Source organism: Acinonyx jubatus, chromosome B1 (assembly GCF_027475565.1).
Source record: "Acinonyx jubatus isolate Ajub_Pintada_27869175 chromosome B1, VMU_Ajub_asm_v1.0, whole genome shotgun sequence".
Lineage (NCBI taxonomy): Eukaryota > Metazoa > Chordata > Mammalia > Carnivora > Felidae > Acinonyx > Acinonyx jubatus.
In genome coordinates, this window is record NC_069382.1 from 201,643,081 (window position 1) to 201,661,202 (window position 18,122).

The 18,122-nt window shown below is 44.8% G+C and overlaps 1 protein-coding gene across 13 annotated transcripts in view; it reads right to left on the reverse strand.

The window, feature by feature from the left end:
• PIGG (phosphatidylinositol glycan anchor biosynthesis class G) overlaps window positions 1–18,122 on the reverse strand; it is a 43,622-nt gene that overhangs the window by 21,047 nt on the left and 4,453 nt on the right. For 7 of the 13 annotated variants that reach the window (XR_003420614.2, XR_003420642.2, XM_027060421.2 and 4 more), the window contains exons 3-6: window positions 12,202–12,411; window positions 10,243–10,431; window positions 9,178–9,319; window positions 36–248 (exon numbers count right to left, since the gene is read on the reverse strand). Coding sequence is in view for 11 of the 13 variants with exons in the window: in XM_027060421.2 (XP_026916222.2) it covers window positions 36–248; window positions 9,178–9,319; window positions 10,243–10,431; window positions 12,202–12,411 (754 nt within the window). In the remaining 2 variants the exon portion in view is untranslated. The other 6 variants (XM_027060695.2, XM_027060822.2, XM_027060542.2 and 3 more) reach the window with 6 other exon arrangements.

The window sequence follows — 18,122 nt, forward strand, 5'->3', positions numbered from 1 at the left end:
GGTGTAGTGGAAACGTTGTCTATTAACTGAGTTACCTTTTTTGTATGATGGCACGTTCTCTTGCAACAATTTGCTGAGCTGCACTGCATTTAAATGTAAAAACCTCAACTGTTCTCTCACTGGTCTCCCTTCTATGGAGGGGAACAGGAGACTACCAACGCTGTTCTCTGGAATCGGCAGACCAAGGCCTATTGCTAAGGTCGCAGCCAAGTCAGTCTGTTGAACATGCTTTGGATGTCTGATGTCACCTAGAGAAAAGAAAACGGTTTGAGTGATGGGCTCTCAGATGTGTGAGATAGTAGTCATTCCCTAGAACTTTTTTTTTTTTAATTTATTTTAGAGAGAGTGAGCACATGCAGTCTTGTGTGCATCGGAGAGGGGCAGAGGGAGAGAGAGGGAGAGGGAGGGAGGGTGAGACAGAGAGAGAGAGAGAGAGAGAGAGAGAGAGAGAGAGAGAGAGAGAGAGAGAGAATCTTAAGCAGGCTCCACACCCAGTGCGGAGCCTGACATGGGGCTCAATCTCAGAACTGAGAGATCATGACCTGAGCTGAAATCAAGAGTTGGGACACTTACCTGACTGAGCCACCCAGGCACCCCCATTCCTTTGACCTTCTACAACCGATTATCCATCTCTTTGAGCCATTCTATGCAGATTCATACAGAAAGCACTTTCCTGGTTCTTATGTCAATAAATTACTAAATACTCATCCCGTGTGGGCATGGTGCCTTCCCCAAAGTAGCGTATGATATGTAGGAGGGATACCAACACAAGAAACAGTACCGCCTGAGTTTTAGAGCCCGGGATACGCACAGAGACAGCAGGTAGCTCTGTACATGCTGAGGGATGGTCACTTTGGTGAGGTCAACAGTCAACCTCCTGAACAAGGGTGACAGCAGGATGTATGGCAGCCCTACCCTGTGGATTCAGAGAGGCCCACACAGCACTGAGATATGGACAGACTTTTCAGCAGCTCCTGAGCAGTAGAAGGCACCTGTGCTGGGGAGCGCAGAGTGAGGGTGGATTCAGCTAGGCCTAGTTCTCTAACCAGCTCCAACAAGCAAGACGTCTGCCTACTGGTGGCCTGAGCAATTGAAGAGCTTCAAGCCCCGGTAACAGCCTGCCTTGCTACTAACTTTGCAGAGGAAATGGGTGTGACATTGGGACACTGGGCTCAGGCTCCTGCTTTGCCACTATCCAGCCGACGCCTTGGGTGAGAACTCAACACAGTCAGACTGTTCTCATCTGTAAAGAGAATACCCAGCCCCCACCCCCCAGAAACCACAATGAAGGTCTGAGGCGGACTGAGGGGGCGACCAGGGAAGTCTACCCAGGAGAGGTAGGTGGTGCTTGGTGGGAGCACCTCAGACACTGTAGTGTGGGTTTGCAGAGGTTTTACTCTCATTGTGGTACTGTTGGTTGTATAGAATTTTTCTTTTTGATTTGGTCAAATATATTAATCTTTTCTTGACCAACCTTCCACTGATGGCTTCATGGTTATACTTAGAAAGAACTAACTACGCCAATTTTTTCATTTGTTTTTCTTCTAGTATTTTCTTATATTAAGTGCTTTGATCTGAAGCAAAACAAAACCCAAAAGAAAAATCCCACCTTAAATTGATTTTGGTGCTGATACTGGTGGTGGTGCCAGTGCTATTCCGAGATTACTCTGGGTCATTGTGTGATACTTATCTCCAGGGTCGTTGACAACCAGGATTCTAAGCTTAGGAGGAAGACAGAAAAGACGTAGGGTCTAATACTTTCATTTTACAGTAATGAATGTGAATTGCAAGTATCAATAGAAACTCAAGATCATTTTTATCTTAAAAAGATTTCCTTGCTTTGTCCAGAAATGACAAATAAGCCAGTATCCAGACAGTGGTCCTCAAAGATCCCTGTCCACTGAACAGAACTAGGGAATCCTGGAAAAGCAGCCAATTCCAGGTCCAGGGAAGGAACTGTGCAATGGGAGGCTGGAACCCTTTTCAGACTGGAGAGCAACAGAACTCTCAGAGAGACTAAGGTGTTTGAGACCTCAAGGCTGGACGGACTCAGGAGCTAATCTGAATCAGAGGCTCCTACTGGCCAAAGATGGCACAATTTGAGTATTAAAAAGAATATTACTTACAGAGAATTGAAACAAAATATGCTTAGATCCGTGGGTTCACAATGCTACTAAACAACAACAACAACAACAACAACACCACCACCACCACCACCACCACCAAACCCTAACTGGTCACAGATGAAGTGTGCTAGTGAATCACAGTGAACTAAATCGTTGGTCTGAAACTGGTAAATAAGTGGGAAGAATAACTCATCATTAATCCTATCTCTGTTATATAAATGGTACCGGTAGGTATGCAAAAGTAGATTGGGGAAGATTCTCCTTACAGAATGATTCAGGCTAGTTAATGAAGAATTATGCAATTGAGATATCACTGTTTGCCACCTCCAGTGAATTAGTGGCCCTAGTTGGTCATCAGTGGCTACTGGCTTCACAATATGGCCAACAGTCAGACACTGTGTGCTTCCTGCTGGAAACAGCCTTATGAAAACCAGCCAACGGGATCTGAAGCTGCCTCCTGGTCAGACAGGGTTCACAGAGGATATGCTAGCAGACAGTGTGGAGGGAGGCTTCCCAGGACAAATAGCCACACTTCTTCAACAAATAAACTGTGGGAAGATAAAAGAGGATGGAGCGGGGACCTGTAGACGGAAGAGAGTGTAAAGGGTTACATCAACCAATCTCGGTGCGTGGATCTTACTGGTATCTCAGCTCAAACAACCAAAGAGGGAGACCGACGTTGGAGATTCGAACACTGACCATTTGATGAATTAAGGACTTAATGCTATATTTTAAACGTGCTACATTAAGAAAGTAAGAGCACACATCTTCTAGAGACCTACTTCCAAGCAAGAAAGGAGAGGAAAGTGAGCGAGGAGGACGGAAGATGTAAGATTGGCTGTAACGGCCCGTGAACACTGAAACTGGGTGGCGGGCTTTGCCTACTTTTGCAGGTCTGAAAACTCACATAATAAAGAGTGTTTCAAAAAAAGACTGAAATGTTTTGATCTGGGATTTACACAGGTTTAAAGAATGAGGTAGATTCCTAGCATAATTTTTTTTTTTCCTAGAAGGTCATGACATCACTTCTGGAATGCCTTGTCTTTTCTCCACTGCTGTGAAATGCCACCTTTTGTCACCGAATGCAATGCTACTGGGGTCTACTTTTCACCTCTTGATTTTGCTCCATTGATTAGTATGACTAGCTCTTGCCAGCAATATTTTGATAACTGCAATTCTGTAATACTAATACAAGGCAGATCACATTACAGAGTGGGTTTTATCTCATGGAAGAAGGAAACACATTTCAGAAAATCATTCTCCCCCTCCAGCAGCCAGGCCTTCTCCCACCTGCCTCATGTCCACTGGCCCTAGCAACATGCTCTGTACAGCTAAGCCACCTTTCACACATTCAATCAGCAAATACTGACAGCCACGATGTGCCAGTATTCCAGGCTGGAGGGACAGAATATGAAAGAACAGGCAAAGTCCCTCCCTCTCTTCATGGAGTTTACATCCTGGTAGCAGGAGGGAGACAAAATATACCTGCTCTGCCCTATGTGGAAGTGAAGCACAAGCATGATCTCCTTCTGGGACCCCCTGACCCTGGATGGACCCAGATCTGTGCTTCTCTTTATTGGGAGGTTGGAACTCTGGGGGTGGACAGTAGCAGGCTGGGGGTGTATGAAATCACATGGCACACAATCCCAAAGTGCTTATCTTTCAGATCAATAAACGCCTTAAGATTTTTTTTTTTTACATTTTTTTAACATTTATTTATTTTTAAGAGACAGAGAGAGACAGTGTGAGCAGGGGAGGGGCAGAGAAAGAGGGACTGACAGAATCCGAAGCAGGCTCCGGGCTCCGAGCTGTCAGCACAGAGCCTGACGCGGGGCTCGAACTCACGAACCATGAGAAAGATTTTTTTTTTATTATTAAAGCAAGCAACAAAAATGTACATGAATTTGTAGGCTAAAAATAAGCCTGCAAAGACCTGTTAGGAATGGTGGCATGGGGAGTTCTGTGGGTCAGCTTGCCAGGAGAACAAGCATAACTGGTAAAGGGCATAAAAGCCACCAGCAGCACAACGACTTATGGCCTCCGGAAACCATCTGGGGGCATACGGCAAATACAGAAACCTTTGTTCAAGAAAATCTAAAGCTTGGTAAGAACGGGAGAGTGTGAGGCCCTTGAGGAACCATGACCCACTCTCTCCCCCCGCCATCTGCAGCTCCGTGGGACACAGACTACTCTGAGAGGGTGCACTGAAGAACACAGGGCTCCCTCTCCCCCCGGGGCTCTGTGGAGCGCTCTGTGCTCTCCCTGCGAGGAACAGGCTGCCGGCATTGCTCATCCTCCTCAGCCGTGTAGTGCACACCCTCAACAGCAGTTGAGCGGCTGGGAGCTACCTTTTCCTGCCCAGCCTCACCCAGAATTTCTATGCAAGACATAAAAGGCCAACGGTACTGGGGCCCACTCACCCTTACACCAGTCTTGCCGGGTGGAGGCTGCCCCCAGAAGAGGCTAGCAGAAAGACCAGAGGCTACTACACAGAGCCCCCAAGAGAAGGGGACTGTTGTTACCACCCGTAACTAGAAACCGTGGCTCAGAGATACTGCCCAGGGCAGGCCACAAAACAGAGCAAAACTCCCCACAAAAGAACTGACTTTGTTTGGAACAGAAGGTGGTGAATTCACACCTAGGAATGCTCTTTAAAAACAATGGAGACTTTGGAGGTGGGCAGCTGAGAGGAGACTGGCAGCTTCGTGACAGCCACAGGCCAGCTGAGTGCTCAGAGAGAGGAGGGCCTGGGGAGAAGACAGCAAGAAGGCTCAGAACGGCCTCAGAGAACGGCCTCAGAAACAACCCTTCAAAGGGGCTCAAATAGGAGATCAGATTGTGAAGCACATTTCTCACAAATGAGAGGAGGATGAAAATAAGGCAGTCAGCTGGCAGTGAGTGGAGCCTGACAGCTGGGTGTGACAGCAACAGAGCGCCACTGAGTCTGCGGTCACCCCAGCGCTGCTGTCCCCGCACAGGAGCAACAGCAGACTTCACGCTGTGGGAGATGACCTCACTGAAATGGTCAAGCCACGGCACTCAGTAAATAAACAAGGAAACGACAATGAAGACAGGCCTGGGCTGGGGGGTGGGCAGACCTGCAGCATCCAGAGTTGCTACAATATATTATTTGAGATGTTCAGTTTTCATTGAAAACTGTGAGTAATTATGCAAAGAAACAGGAAAGTAAAACCCAGAAGGAAAAGCAACAGAACCTCCCAGGGAAGGGCCCAGATGCTAGAGGTAACCGACTGTCTTTTAAGTAGCCACAATAAATATGCACAAAGAGCTCCAGGAAACTATGCATAAACAATTAAAGGAAGGTCTGATGACGATGTTGTCATCAAATAGTGATTATCAACAAAGAAACAGAAATTATAAAGAAAAGAACCAAATGGAAAGTGTGAAAATGAAAAATATAGTAACTGAAACGAAAAATTCACCATAGTTGAATAGCAGATTTTGAACTGGCAGAAGAATCACCAAATTTAAAGTCAAACTGATAAAAAAATATACAATCTGAAAAACAGAAAAATTCCCAAATTTGATGAGAACTATTCATCTACACATCCAAGAGCCTCAATGAACTCCAAGTTGCATAAACACAAAACATGCATAGCATAATAAAAGTGCAGGAGGCGCTGGGTGGCTCAGTCGGTTAAGCGTTCGACTTAAGCTCAGGTCACAATCTCACGGTCTGTGAGTTCGAACCCCACATTGGGCTCTCTGCTGTCAGCATGGAGCCTGCTTTGGATCCTCTGTCTCCCTCTCTCTCTGCCCCTCCCCTGCTCGCTCGCTCTCTCTCTCTCTCCCTCCCTCCCTCAAAAATAGCTAAGCATTAAAAAAAATTAAAAAAAAAATTCTGAAAGACGAGAAGGGAAGCCCAGGTAGACTGGGATGATGTGTCATCCAAAACTGTGGAGGCCAGAAGGCAGTGGGATAGCATATCCAAAGTACTGGAAGAGAAAAGAATGGTCAGCTAAGAGTCTTACATCCAGCAAAACTATCTTTCAAAAATGAAGGCAACATAAAGACACCCAGGGTAAAAACAACAACAACAACAACAACAAAAACAAAATAAAAAAGAAACTATTAATTGCTAGCAAACCTGGATTATAAGAAATACTAAAGGAAGTTCTTTAGGCTGAAAGCAAGTGACTCCATAAAAGAAGCAAAGAGCATCAGTAAAAGTAATTATACAATTATAGAACACATAAAAACGTATTTACTTTCTTACTAAATTAAAAAACTATTATATAAAACACATATACAGTTATGTCTTCAGTTTGTAACATGTAAAAATATAACATATTTGACAATAACAGCACAGAGGAGGGACAAAGGGGCAAAGCTGTATTGGCAAAAGAAAACAACACCATATGAAAACATCTGTGCGCACGACTTCTTTCCAAATGTTTACAGTAACATTATTTCTAACAGCTGAGAAGTGGAAACAACCCATGTATCTATCAGCTAATGCACTGATACACAATGTGGTCTATCCGCACAACAATGTAGCCAAACAGAGGAGTGAAATCCTGACACCGGATACAACTGTGGAAGAACCTTGAAAACATCATGCTCAGTAATCAACAGCCACTCACACAGGGCCCGGTACTACAGGGTCCATGTACATGAATGTCCAGAAGAGGCAAATCTATACAGGTGGAAAAAAGATCAGCGGTTGTGTAAGGGCAGTGCTGGGGGCAGGGGGACTGGACATGCACTGTCCTAAAATTAATACTGACTCTGAGCGAACTAGATACAGCGCAGTCCTGGCTCATAAAATCAGCATAATGAGACTACATTCCGGAAACAAATGTACAGATAACAAAAAGCTTGGAACCCACCCACCGCTGGCACTGCGGTCAGTTATCAGGCATCCTGCGCATGCAGCTGCCCTGACTGCTCCTGGCTCTGAAGACGCAGCCGGGCCTCCCAAGGAGATTCTTAAATGCCCACCTTGAAGACGAAACTTCAACACTGTAGTTCAACAATAACCTAACAATGCACAATAAAAACCACCCACTTGGTTGTCTCTCTTCCTCCCCACACTACGAGGCCCCTGAGGGTGAAGGCTGCCCACAGTGTCCGGCGCAGTGCCTGGCCCACCACAGGTACTCAGTGTACCTCCAATGGATGGATGAGTGGAAAGACTGTTTCTGGCATGGGCTCTCACTCAGGTATAGGGGAGCCACACAGGACCCTGCTTTGGGTACACAGTATGGGAAAGTCAGGTGTAGGAAGTTGGTGCTCTGGTGAGTAGAGCCTTCACTGGAAGGCAGGCAAGACACCTAGAATGGAAAGGCCCAGGTCACAAGAGCCAAGGACTTATATTTTAGGGGGTCAGATGTCCGAGGGGAGAAAGCACTATTAAAAGACAGAAGGAAGTCAGTGGAGATTCTGCCCCAACCAATCCTCAAGCAAGTGGAAGATTCATTCATTCAACAATTCTTTTTGGCACTGATCATATACCAGGCAATGTTTAGGCCCAAGGCAGGCATGTACCAATGAACAAAATAGACTAGGTCATGCCCGACTATAGCTGAAGTGCAGAGAGGAGGCAGATATTACACGCGTCACATCTAAGTCTTCAATTACAATCTAAGCAAAGAATGGTGGAAGGATGCACAGAATGCTGTGAAAAATGAACAGAGGGAAGGCAATTTAGTCTCGTGGATGAGCAACTGACGTCAGATGAAACCAAGGATGACTGGATCTGATGTGGCGACAGAGTCGGGGGCATGTGGGGAAGAGCTTGTCACTTGGAGGACCCATGGAAAGAGCAGAGGCCAGGACATAGCGAATAGTGATGAATATGGCTCAGGATGAAGCTGTGAGGTAGGAAAGAAACCTCATGTAGGACTTACTTGACCCAAAGTTTAGCTACTGGAAGGTTTTATGTACGGGAGATCGGGGATGGTCTGGAATGTGGGGAGCAAGGGAGAAGGAGGGTGAAGAGAGACGCCTAGGTTTCCGATTGGAAGAATCACACGAGGGTGCCATTTGCTGGCAGAGCAACATGAGAGGGCAGATTAGGATGTGAAGCTGTCGTATTTGCTCTACCTGTGGGAGACCCAAGTGGAGGTGTCAGACAGGCAGCTGAGTAGACCGTCTGGAGGCTGGAGATCAGAGAAGAAAAACAGCTGACCAGACACCAAAGTGAGAGTTAGGAGGAAAACCAGACAAATGGGAGGTCCCAGAACTAGGGGTCAGAAGTGCCAAATGGTATGGAAGGATTCCATGAAAGGAAGCCAGAGCGTTCAACTCAGAAATACCTGGTGGGCGAAGGTGAGCGTGTGGTAAAGCGAGGAGGCAGAGGCCAGCCTCAAGTGCAGGGTGAGGGAGGGCAGATGGCTGTGAAGCAGGCTGGCCTGCACGGGTCAGGGCTGCCTGTGTGTGTTTGGGGTGGAGAGTTGGGTGTCTTAATGCTGAAAGATGGGCCCTCAGGTAGTCCTGCTCTGACCCTTAATAGTTTCCAAAGATGGATAGTTTATAAAAATTTTAATTACTAACGTCTCTTTTAGTTCATATATGTGTTCAGATGTCTCCAAGCTGCTGGTAATTTTTATTAACACCTCCAGATATTCAGGCAGTGACATTCATACAACAAAATTTCCACAAGAAATGTCTCCATTATAAGAATTGGGGTAAGAAATGTAAACTCCAAACCCTGGCTGCACCCTGTCCCACTACTTCTCATCTTCACATTGCTCAGGGTATTTCAAACATACCCAGCTTCCAAAAATTGATTTTTAAATTTAAAATCAGACTATAGAAAGAAGTTACGTAAAATACGGTTTTAAAACAGTAAACATTCTGGGGCGCCTGGGTGGCTCAGTCGGTTAAGTGTCCAACTTCAGCTCAGGTCATGATCTCATGGTTCATGAGTTCAAGTCAGCATGGAGCCTGCTCGGATCTTCTGTCCTCCCCTCTCTCTACCCACCCTCCCCCGCCCCGCCTCCTCCCTCCTGCCGTGCACACGTGTTCACTCTCTTAAAAATAGACATTCAAAAAAAAAGGAAAATAGTAAACATTCCTAAATCCTCACCAGGCTTTCTTTCAAATGCAGAACTGATTAAGATCAGGGGGGTGTTAACTTCCTCCATGGAAGAGGCCCCGTGACTTCCTGTTTCCGACATTCCATGATCACCACAAAGAACCAGCAAATTGGGTGAAAGATTCTCTCTTTCCTACAATGCAAAGGAAAAATATTTCAGTTGCATTCAGACTGAGGAGAACGCATGCTCTTGTTAAGGAAAAACTTTAGATTTTAGCTGTACTTTATAAATAGTAGCTCTTTCTAAACATGTTAGACTTTTTTTTAACCTATGAGCTTACAAGATCAAAGGGTTAAAGTCAAAGAGTACCATAAATAAAACAAACAGAATCACTTGGAGGTCACAGAGCCCAGGAGGGTTACATTTAGGGCCTCCGAAGGCAGAGGATTTGAGCTTGGTTTCTGTCTTTGCCATTGCCGAGCTGCGAGAGCCAAGGTGCCCTCCTTGTCAGGGCTGTCTCCTGTGTGTCAAGCGGGGTTGCCCCTTAGCCCCAGCGTTCCAGCAAAGGGCCTTTGCTGTTCTTGGATTTGCCCAGCAGGCTCTGCCTTAGCGCTGCTGCCTCTTCACCTGGAACGCACCTTCACAGATGGCGTATCCGCCCCTCTCTCCCTTCAAGGCTCCGCTCACATCTCACACGTCCTGAAGGACAGCTGCTTTCATCTCACCGTTTAAAATCACAACTTCTCTCTCAGATGCTGTTCCCACCTCTTGCCCTATGCTCTCCTCTGGCACTAATCACTTTCCAGTATACTTATGTATTCACTTATTATGCCCCTTGTTTGTCCTTCCTGGCAAGAGTATAAGCTCCACAGATGCCCAGACAGGAACAATGATATAAAAGGCATTCTGGAACTAGTAGCTGCTTAAATAGGTGAGTGGCAGACAAAACCAGAGCTGCTGGAGGCTGAGCCTGTGCTCTGTGCTTACAGGTGAACTGAATGATGGTGGGCGTGGCGTTCACGTAGGTCCCAAGTCCACTTCAGGAACTTGGTTTCTCCTAGGAGACGCTGGCACAGTGACTCTAGCACTCCACGGCGCTCCACAGTGAGCCTCACCTCGGACAGCAGCGAGGTGTGAATCTTCATCAGGACGTTGTCCATCTCGCTGAGTTTGTGCCCGATCAGGGGGCTGCTGGGCCCGGAAATGTGGCCGATGTGGTCCAGCCCAAGGTAGTGGAGGATTAACACATCCCAATCCTCTCTTTTTAATACTTTATCCAAATGCCTTGTAACATTATCATCCACCTGTAAAGGGGGAAAAGTACGTACGAATAACTCCTCGTTTCCCTTGATCTTCACTCTCCAAGAGAAAGTGATACGGTCCTTTTAAACCCTAAGCATTTATTTTAGGTAACAGGACTAAGAGTCTGAAAAGAGCAAAAACCCCTAATAAACAAACAGAAAAAGCCGTCATAAAAAAAATAAACAAGGGGCGCCTGGGTGGCTCAGTCGGTTGAGCGTCCGACTTTGGCTCAGGTCATGATCTCACAGTTCGTGAGTTCAAGCCCCGCGTCAGGCTCTGTGCTGACAGCTCGGGGCCTGGAGCCTGCTTCGGATTCTGTGTCTCCCTCTCTCTCTGCCCCTAACCCACTCACGTTCTGTCTCTGTCTCTCTCAAAAATAAATAAACATTAAAAAAATAAAAAAAATAAATATTAGCATTAGATTAAGCTTTTACTAATACTGTTTCACATTTCTAAGTTATAGATAGAACACGTTATACAGATAATTTCAATGAGAAGCATTATTCTAAAAAAAAAACATTCTGCAGGATCCATGCTGGGAGTGAACTAACACTAAGCAGATAACCAGGTCACACAGGTGCCAGAGTTCAGGTGAGCTCTGGGGTGAAGCTGAGTGTCCTATGAGAAGGCTGTTCTGGGAGGAAAGATACAGCTTCCGGCAACTAGTAGAGCAGCCACCGACAGAGCCGTGAGCCTGGTCAGCCCTGACCACTCAGCTGGCCCACCTCCCTCCCACTGAAAAGTCACTACAAAGGGAAGGGTCTCTAATTGATGAGACAGAGGACAAGAAAACTCAGTAACTGCTTCATCTACAGACATCAACTTCAGGAAAGGATATCAACCTAAGCAAGACCGCAGATGCTCTATGAGGCCCAGCAAATTGAGCTGCTGTGGGTGTGCCTCTACTCTATGGGGACTCCCTCTGGAGTTGACCAGGGTCAACTGTCTTTAAATTTATTTATTTATTTATTTATTTATTTATTTATTTATTTATTTATTTATTTATTTTTATTTTAGAGAGAGAGAGAGCACACGAGTGGGCAGAAAGGGGCAGAGGGAGAAAGGGAGGGTGGGAGAATCTCAAGTAGGTTCCACACTCAGCACAGAGCCTGATGCGGGCTCAATCCCACCATCCTGGGACCATGACCTGAGCTGAAATAAAGAGTGAGATGCTCAACTGATTGAGACATCCAGGGTCTCAGCCAGGGTCAGCTTTCTAACTACGGGACTAATCATGCCCTCTTTCTTGTTGGAGACTGCACTCCCAGCACAGGGAAATGGCCCTCAGGACCAGGCTCCGCCCAGTTCACCATCTGTCCTCCCACCTCCCCACTGGGGATGCCACCACACTAACAGGAGAACATCCTCAAAGATCCCAGAGAGGCGACGGAGTCCTCAGGCTCTGCCTTGTACAGATGCTGCGCCCGCCATTCTGTCCACTTGGGAAGTCCCCACTCACTTCTCAAAACTCAGCTTAAATGGCTCCTTGCTGGCCCTGATCCTCTGTACCCCCATCAACAGGCGCTTGGCTCTTCCAAGAGAATTTTGATCACAACTGCATCAGGGTTCATGTCCCTGGGCCGTAACTGATTATGTGAATGAATGGACAATTTTTACAACCTCTCCATACTACTCCCAATATACTAATAAAAGCCACATACAAAACAATGTTGCCTCCAAGAGGGTAAAAGTCACATACAAAATGATGTTGCCTCTAAGAGTATATCAGACTCCATCTATCATGACAAAATTTTCTTATTTGAAAACCTGACCTCTGTATAATCTGACACAAAAAATGAGGTTGTTCCATCATATTCCACAAAATGCTGTGGGAATAATTTCACCCATGTTTCATCTCCATAAAAGATCATTCTTTTCCCAGCTGCTTTTGCCTGTGTGATCACATTGTCTTCCAGCAGTGCAGGGGAATTGAGGTTCCTGACAACATCGATGAAGCCAGGGAGGCTCCCTGTCATCAGTGCCTGCAGGAGGAAACATTCGAGAACTTAGACCATGGAATCCAAAGCACAGCGAGGGAAGGGGTGCCAAAAATCATTTTATGGATGAAAGAGGAAAGCATAAAACTAGGGCATCCTCAACACTGGAGGGTCGGTCAGTGTTAAGACAAATGGGAAAGCTGCACATACGTTCTGGCAAAGCTAGCAAACTTGATCACAAAGACTTTGTTGTATTTCAGCCAATGGGAGGATGGAGGCGGCTGCGGGCAGCTGGATGACAGTGGTGGACAGGAAAGCCGTGAGTTACAGCAACTGAAGCAGATGGCAAAGTGTGTTATGCATCGAAAACACAAATCTGTTTACTCAACCACCTGTCAGGTCCTCACCTAAGCTTCAAATCTGCTGTGTGATGAGCAAACTCCATGTACTGATCTTACAACACAGCAATTCTAATGTCCACCTTGAGTGGATGAACAGCTTCTCACACACACCTGGGAGGAAAGCAGTCTCTAAGCAAAAACTCTCAGGAATTCCCATCGTTAACTGGCCCAGGTTGCTGGTGGGACATCCCTGCTCCACACACACACACACACACACACACACACACACACACACACACCCTACTGAAATTTCTGGGAAGAAAGGGTAGGCGAGGCATATTGCCAATACCTTTCTGATGTAGAGTTATGTCAACAACCTCCCTCATTTTAGCATAGAGTCTAAGAGGCCATTGTAACAGGTCATGTGTCTCCTACGATCTGGAGTTATCCAACAACCCATGATACTGGCACCCAGGGACCTATGTACTGAAATAAACAGAAATCTGGACAGTGCCAACAGGCATACTAAGTTTTCCAGGACTTCTTTAACAGCCAAAAATGCAAATATGGATTAACCTGACTTCTGGAATGCTAGAGGAGCTTGGCATATCTCCTCCCATAAGAGCAATGATAAACGGGACCAAACTGCCAAAAGCAACCATTTCCAGACTTTGAAAGCTCATCAAGGATATAAAACAAATTGAGAAGTTCTTATCTAAGACAAACTACTGAATCTCAGGAAGAGCTGTGAGTCCCTGTGCTGTTTAACATAGCCTGCTCCCCTTCTCCTACCCCTGCGATATAGCAGTCATGGGGATCCGTCTGACCTGGAGCTGCTCAGAGAAGTCCCATGCCAGGGATATGTTGGAAGCAAGCAAGGCCAACCTTACAGCTGCCTGAGGGGCCAGTGCTGTTTCTGGTAAGAGAAAGGCCTAACATTTAAAAGTGACATCTGGGTCACAATGCTATGAAACTTGAAGTCAACCACAGGAAAAAGTTTGGAAAACCTCCAAATGCATAGAGGTTAAAGAACATCCTACTAAAGAACGAATGGGTCGGCCAGGCAATTAGAGAAGAAATTAAAAAATATACGGAAACAAATGAAAACGAACACATGACAATCCAAACCCTTTGGGATGCAGCAAAGGCAGTCCTACGAGGAAAATACATGGTAATCCAGGCCTATCTCAAGAAACAAGAAAAAATCCCCCAAACAAAATCTAACAGCACACCTAAAGGAACTAGAAGCAGAACAGCAAAGAAATCCCAAACCCAGCAGAAGAGAAATAATGAAGACCAGAGCAGAAATAAACAATATAGAATCTAAAAACAAAAACAAAAACAAAAAAACAGTAGAGCAGATCAATGAAACTAAGAGTTATTTTTTTTGAAAAAGTAAACAAAATTGATAAACCCCTAGCCAGCCTTCTCAAAAAGAAAAAAGGACCCAAATAGATAAAATCACAAATGAAAATGGATTTATTACAACCAATCCCTCTGTAATATAAGCAATTATCAGGGCCTACTATGAAAAATTATATGCCAACAAACTGGACAACCTGGGAGAAATGGACAAATTCCTAGACACCCACACTCTTCCAAAACTCAAACGGGAAGAAATAGAAAATTTGAACAGATCCACAAGTAGTGAAGAAATTGAATCAGTTATCAAAAATCTCCCAACAAATAAGAGTCCAGGACCAGGTGGCTTCCCTGGGGAATTCAACCAGACATTTAAAGCAGAGATAATACCTATCCTTCTCAAGCTGTTCTAAAAAATAGAAAGGGAAGGAAAACTTCCGGACTCATTCTATGAAGCCAGCATTACTTTGATTCACAAACCAGACAGAGACCCAGCAAAAAAAGAGAACTACAGGCCAATATCCCTGATGAATATGGATGCAAAAATTCCCAACAAGATACTAGCAAATTGAATTCAACAGCATATAAAAAGAATTATTCACCATGATCAAGTGGGATTCATTCCTGGGCTGCAGGGCTGGTTCAACATTCACAAATCAATCAATGTGATACATCACATTGATAAAAGAAAAGATAAGAACCATATGACCCTGTCAATAGATGGAGAGAAAGCATTTGACAAAATACAGCATCTCTTCTTAGTAAAAGCCCTAGAGAAAGTTGGGATAGAAGGAACATACTTAAACATCATAAAAGCCATTTATGAAAAGCCCACAGCTAATATCATCCTCAATGGGGAAAAACTGAGAGCTTTCTCCCTGAGATCAGGAACATGACAGGGATGTCCACTCTCATCACTGTTGTTTAACATAGTGTTGGAAGTTCTAGCATCAGCAACCAGACAACAAAATGAAATAAAAGGCATCAAAATTGACAAAGAAGTCCAACTTTCACTTTTCGCAGATGACATGGATACTCTACATGGAAAACCCGACAGACTCCACCAAGTCTGCTAGAACTGATACATGAATTCAGCAAAGTCGCAGGATACAAAATTAAGTACAGAAATCAGTTGCATTTTTGTACACCAATAATGAAGCAACAGAAAGACAAATAAAGAAACTGATCCCATTCACAATTGCACCAAGAATCATAAAATACCTAGGAATAAACCTAACCAAAGATGTAAAATCTGTATGCTGAAAACTATACAAAGCTTATGAAGGAAACTGAAGAAGACACGAAGAAATGGAAAAACATTCCATGCTCATGGATTGGAAGAATAAACACTGTTAAAATGTCAATACTACCCAAAGCAATCTACACATTCAATGCAATCCCAATCAAAATTGCATTGGCATTCTGCTCAAAGCTAGAACAAACAACCCTAAAATTTGTATGGAACCACAAAAGACCCCGAATAGCCAAAGTAATATTGAAGAAGAAAACCAAAGCGGGAGGCATCACAATCCCAGATTTTAGCATCTACTACAAAGCTGTAATCATCAAGACAGTATGGTCCTGGCACAAAAACAGACACATAGACCAATGGAATAGAATAGAGAACCCAGAATTGGACCCACAAATGGATGGCCAACTAACCTTTGACAAAGCAGGAAAGAGTATCCAGTGGAAAAAAGACAGTCTCTTCAGCAAATGGTGCTGGAAGAACAGCACAGCAACATGCAGAAGAATGAAACTACACCACTTTTTTACACCAGACACAAAAATAAACCCCAAACGGATGAAAGACCTGAATATGAGACAGGAAACCATCAAAACCCTAGAGGAGAAAACAGGCAACAACCTCTTTGACCTCAGCTGCAGTGATTTCTTACTCGACACATCTCCAAAAGCAAGGGGATTAAAAGCAAAAATGAACTATTGGGACCTCGAGATAAAAAGCCTCGGCACTGCAAAGGAAACAATCAACAAAAGGCAACTGAGGGAATGGGAAAAAATATTTGCAAATAACATATCAGGCTAGTATCCAAAATGTATAAAGGACTCACCCAACTCCCGAAAAATAATCCAGTGAAGAAATGGGCAGAAAACACGAATAGACACTTTTCCAAAGAAGACATCCAGGTGGCCAACAGACACATGAAACAATGCTCAACATCACTCATCAGGGAAATACAAATCAAAGCCACACTGAGATACCACCTCACACTGGTCAGAGTGGCTAAAATGAACAAATCAGGAGACTATAGATGCTGGCAAGGATGTGGAGAAATGGGACCCCTCTTGTACTCTTAGCGGGAATGCAAGCCAGTATAGCCGCTCTGGAAAACAGTGTGGAGGTTCTTCAAAAAATTAAAAATAGATCTACCCTATCACCCAGCAATAGCACCACTAGGAAGGGATACAGGAGTGCTGAGGCATAGGGGCACATGTACCCCAATGTTTATAGCAGTGCTTTCAACAATAGCCAAATTATGGAAAGAGACTAAATGTCCATCAAGCGATGAATGGATAAAGACGATGTGGTTTATATATACAACGGAATAACTACTTGGCAATGAGAAAGCATGAAATCCTGCCATTTGCAGCAACGTGGATGGAACTGGAGGGTACTGTGCTAAGTGAAAGAAGTCAGGCAGAGAAAGACAGATACCATGTTTTCACTCATATGTGGATCCCGAGAAACTTAACAGAAGACCAAGGGGCAGTGGAAGGGGGGTGGGGAGTTACAGAGAGGGAAGGAGGCAAACCATAAGAGACTCTTAAATACTGAGGACAAACTGAGGGTTGATGGGGAGTGGGGGAGAGGGGAAAGTGGGTGATGGGCATTGAGGAGGGCACCTGTTGGGATGAGCACTGGGTGTTGTATGGAAACCAATTTGACAATAAATTATATATAATATATATAATTATAATATATATAAAGGACAGCTATAGCATATTTCTGTAAGCCCCCACATATTCCTGAAATCTGGATGCACACACGAGGCTGTGTGTGCACTCAGGAGAGATCAGACAGTGCCTAGTTACCGGTTCCTTCCAGCTGAGCAAAAGGCACTGCTCACACAGAAAGTGAGAAGGCAGGCTTACTAGGTGCCTGAACAGTGAGAACAAACCATACAGAGAGCCCTGGAAAGGGTGGAAGGCCCACTGCATAATGTATTTAAGCACAACCTCTGACAGTCATTGGCTAACCACTAACTATGCTCACCAAGGGGTAACCTTTCAGAAGACCAGCTTAAAAATAAAAAACAAGAATTTAAAACAAAAATGAGCATACCCGTTACTGTGCACTCCAGAGGAGACAGACTCTACAGAAAGAGTTTAGGCAAGTGATTACACTAACAAACCAACAAAATGACAGCAACAACCACCACTCCTGGGGTAGCGGATCAAAGTCCACAGTGTGGTGGTGGTTGCATGGCTATACCACATTTGTTGAATCTCACCAAACTGTGCACATAAAAATGTATGCGCTGCACCGTATGAAAATTCTATCTCAATGAAATTATTTTTTAAAATGTGAGCCTCTCCCCCTCCCTGAAATCCTACTGCTTCTAGGTAACCAGTTACTCTTGGGGAGTATCATACCGTACCTTTCCCTGTATGTGTACAATCACAAAGGTACATATTTTTCTTTACCAAAATGGTAACAAACTATGTAAATAATTCCACAACTTGCTTTTGTTTTTCAAACGCTAACATATCATGAACTTCTTTCCCCAGAAAACACACAGCTGCTGCTGCTGCTTCTTTTTTAGCACCTACAAAGTAATCCAGTATTGGGACCAAGACCATTTTAATGGACATTTATTTTAAAAAGCTCCCAATGGAAGTGCCATCTGAGCTGAGATCTGAAGGCTGACATGTTGTCTAGGGAGGGGAAGGGAGGTGAAGTGGGGCTCTCCAAGGGGGAGCACCGCAATCTGTGAAGACCCCAAGGTTGAAGGAGGGCAGCACACTTGGGGTACGGAGAGCTATGGGGATCCTTGCGGATGAATGACACAGCAAGAGGGAAGGCAGCTCAGA